Below are 3,922 nucleotides of genomic sequence, written 5' to 3'. Positions count from 1 at the left end.
AGTGAAGTGTTTTTGAGTTCTGAACCAACTGTCCCTCAACAGCAAGCCTACAGTACACACCCTGCTTGTTACCACTCAATACCAGAGACCGAGGCAGTTTGTTCTTTGAAGCAGTGTATGCTTTTCTCTGCAAGCTATTTTGAGATTTAAATTATTTTATTTGTGGTGCTGGGATACAACCCAGGTTGAATATATGCTAAACTATAGTTCCAGACGTTTAAGATGCTTGTGGAAACTTTAATTTTTATGCCAAAAAAATTTCTAGTATACATCATTAAATTAGGTGTGACCTTAATTTGTAACCAAACTCTAGTGAGATCAGGATATGATTTATATTATGAATGGCATTTCTAGAAGTGTCACGTCCAATGCTTTTCGTCCTCTGACATGCACAAGACTTTAGTTAGTCTTCTTTATTAATCTCTTTGGCAAGCTTTCATAAACAAGAGAACGCTAAACTCTCCATGCCTGAGTTGAAAGATTGAGGTTTCTTAATCTGTGAAGTCCTTCAACAGTAAGATACTCAGAAATGTTACGAATCATTAGTATTCTTCTCAGTCAGTGTGTAAGCATCAGTTTATTTCCTACTAGTGTCACTTTTGTATAAGTGGACTGCGTACGTGATGAACAGCACGTGTACATAGACTGTGCATATGATGGATAGCACATGTACATAGACTGTGCATGTGATGGATGCATGTGTACATAGACTGTGCATGTGATGAACAGCACGTGTACATAGACTGTGCATGTGAGGGACAGTACATGTACATAGTCTGCACATGTGATAAGCAGCAGGAAAGCATCTGTACAAGGACTGCTGTAGTGAAAACCAAGTCAGGTAATCCACTGACTAATATAGAAACATGGGCAAGAAATTAATATCTCACCTCAGTTTAAAAAAAAATTTTACATGTAGTTGTCTTGGGGTTTGTGTAGGGTGCACGTGTGTCAGAGTGTGGGGTTCGAGTAGGGTGCACGTGTGTCAGAGTGTGGGGTTCCTGTAGGGTGCACATGTGTCAGAGTGTGGGGTTCCTGTAGGGTGCACATGTGTCAGAGTGTGGGGTTCCTGTAGGGTGCACGTGTGTCACAGTGTGGGGTTAGGGTGCACGTGGTGTCACAGTGTGGGGTTAGGGTGCACGGTGTCACAGTGTGGGGTTCCTGTAGGGTGCACGTGTGTCACAGTGTGGGGTTCGAGTAGGGTGCACGTGTGTCAGAGTGTGGGGTTCGAGTAGGGTGCACGTGTGTCAGAGTGTGGGGTTCCTGTAGGGTGCACGTGTGTCATAGTGTGGGGTTCCTGTAGGGTGCACGTGTGTCACAGTGTGGGGTTAGGGTGCACGTGTGTCAGAGTGTGGGGTTCGTGTAGGGTGCACGTGTATCACAGGGTGGGGTTAGGGTGCATGTATGAAGACAATGTGCAGCAATCGCCTTGCTCCTTCAACCACGTAGGTCCTGGGACTTGAACTCAGGACTTCAGGCTTGGTGGCAAGTGACTTTACTTACCCAGTCATCCCACTGGCTCTCACCGTAGATTTTTTTTTTTAGTCGTAAAAATGAGAGTTGGACAGTGCTGATTCGAACCTTTCTGGCTTTAATATTTTGTGGGTAAAGGGAAACAAAGACAATAACTGCATGCGTTCAGAGTTGTGAAGTCACACACAGACGCCGTCCCAGATCATACACTACCGTGTGTGTCAGGTGAGAGCACACCTGTTGCTTAGCTTTACATTTCTCAGGCAGATGACCGTGCCAGCTCCAGGACTCTGTGAAACGTGTGAACTAAGGTAAACAGTATACTTGGATCAGTGGGATTTTAAATTTAAAAGCAGAAATCTTCCCCTTGACCTGCACTGTTCTGAATCGTATGTCTCCTTCAGTAGGAGATGATCTGTGCTCATATTGGATTCATTTGCTTGGTTTCTCAAGTAAAGTTTTCAGTATTTTACAATCAATGAATTATTTTCAAAACCCATTATTAATCATTGTGTCCCTTTTATCCCCACCACCCACTTCTAACTTAAGTGAACAGAGAGTCCTTTCCTTAATTTTCTTAGGTAAGGCAAAAATACTTAGCGTCTTCACAGTTTACATTGTACATCTCAGAAGAACAAAACTTAGAAGCTCAGTGTTGCTCCTGCTGTACTCACAGAGGATCCCGCTCCCCAGTGTCCACTGCAGTTAACATGTCAGGACTCTGGGTCACTCGCTAGTCTATATGTGCATAACTTACTTATAGCATGTGTTCACTGTTAAGTTAAAAAAACTCATATAGTTAAAAACTTTGTGAAAGAAACTTCCAGACACAGCATGGGATAAAAAGAATGAGGTTCATTTAAAATAAAAGGTAAAGGCAGCATGGCTCACACGAAACACTAGGAATTTATAAAAAGAAAGAGAAAGAAAAAAAAAAAGTATGTGTATCCCATGTACATGAGTGGTTCCTGTGAAACACAGTCAGTATGAGCACATGACTTGGGCCCACTCCTTTGCGGGCATGCCACCTTTTAATAGATATTAGTCACGTAGTGTAAATGGTGTAGCATCTGCTTTTCCAGGCTAGCAGTTCTGCAGCAGTCTCATGGGAAATGTCATTCACCTCAAGATGTGGCTGGATGAGTGAATGGTGGAGCATCAACCGTGTCAACGAAAGGCGTGAGGTTAGCACTAACCCGAAGCTAACAGCGGGGAGAAATAAGCAACGCAGCCCCACAGGAGAACAACATGCATTATTAAGTCAAGATTCAAGGTTAGCCCACAGCACACAGATCTCTCCTCAGCCGAGTTATACATGGGAGGGTGATTTTATCGAGACCCAAAGCTGTAGTAGTAAGGCTCGTCAGGGCGGAATCCATATGCGGTGGCGGGGCGTCCGAGGATTCCCACTGGCTGACCAAAGCCATCCATTCCAAGGCTGGAAAGAGAAAGGCAGGTTAGAAGTGCTCTGTTTTCAACCACAGCAGGTCATTGTCAGGACCCCAGAAGCTCACTTCAAAGACTCCTTGACAGCGACATAATTTTCAAAGATATTATTAACCTTTTATATTCTCATTAAAATGTACACAATAAAATATATACCTCTGACAATATATGTCCAAATATCAGAAACCTGTCTGGAGGGTCTGTTCCAAATAAAGCAGAAGACTCAATTGAAAACAATTTGAATGAACAAATTATGAAAGACTAGGGAAAAATCACATTCAAGCAGTGAGTGCAACACTGCACTGGGAAATGATGACATGGCAAGGGTTTGCTGACTACTGCACGGTCTCTTTGTCCTGAGGAATAGAGACTATCCCCCAGTTAATAGGATATGCAATCTGAGTATCAGCAGTGAACTCCCAACACATCTAAGTTATACGAGTCTGAAAGAACAAGAGAGAACGCTACACAGCCTGCAAACCAGCCAGAGTTGGTCTGTAAACTCTGAAAGCCAAATTGTGTATCTTTTCCTTTTCAGTGAAAGCAACACAATTGTATGCTCTGGTTTACTCTATGCAAGCAGAAGCCCTAGAGTCACAAAGACAGCCCACAGCACAGACACAGTTTACTCTGAATTCACAAGTTTGTTTTGTCTACGAATAAACTGTTAGAAGAAAATCTGTTCTTCAAAAGCATCTTAGCAAAGAGTCACCAATGCTGGCGAAAAGGCAAGATGTCTATTTTCCAGGCAGCTAGGGCGGCTTCAACATGCTCATGCATGCATAGCTCATGCAGTGGACTTAAAGCCAAAGGAAATCATTTTCAATGCAGAAATTGAGCTTTGAAAACATAGCACATTTAAATGAATTAAGATTATGTGAGATTTTACTAAGCAGAAAGGTAATTTCACCAATAAAATATCACTCTGATTAAAAATATATTCACATTTATATTAACTTCCTCTCACAAATAAGATTATACCGAAATATACTAGTATTGAAAT

At 42.3% G+C, this 3,922-nt stretch overlaps 1 protein-coding gene across 2 annotated transcripts in view; it reads right to left on the bottom strand.

Annotated features, from left to right (window-relative positions):
• Nucleotides 1-1,571: 1,571 nt before the first annotated feature.
• Nucleotides 1,572-3,922, bottom strand: part of Kifap3 (kinesin associated protein 3) — a 122,746-nt gene continuing 120,395 nt past the window's right edge. For both annotated transcript variants that reach the window (XM_032915456.1, XM_032915455.1), the window contains one exon: nt 1,572-2,911. Coding sequence is in view for 1 of the 2 variants with exons in the window: in XM_032915455.1 (XP_032771346.1) it covers nt 2,803-2,911 (109 nt within the window). In the remaining variant the exon portion in view is untranslated. The remainder of the gene's footprint in view (nt 2,912-3,922) is intronic.

This window comes from Rattus rattus, chromosome 10 (genome assembly GCF_011064425.1).
Source record: "Rattus rattus isolate New Zealand chromosome 10, Rrattus_CSIRO_v1, whole genome shotgun sequence".
Classification (NCBI taxonomy): Eukaryota; Metazoa; Chordata; class Mammalia; order Rodentia; family Muridae; genus Rattus; species Rattus rattus.
Note: the sequence above shows the minus strand (reverse complement) of the source record. Positions and strands in the feature narration are given on the sequence as shown.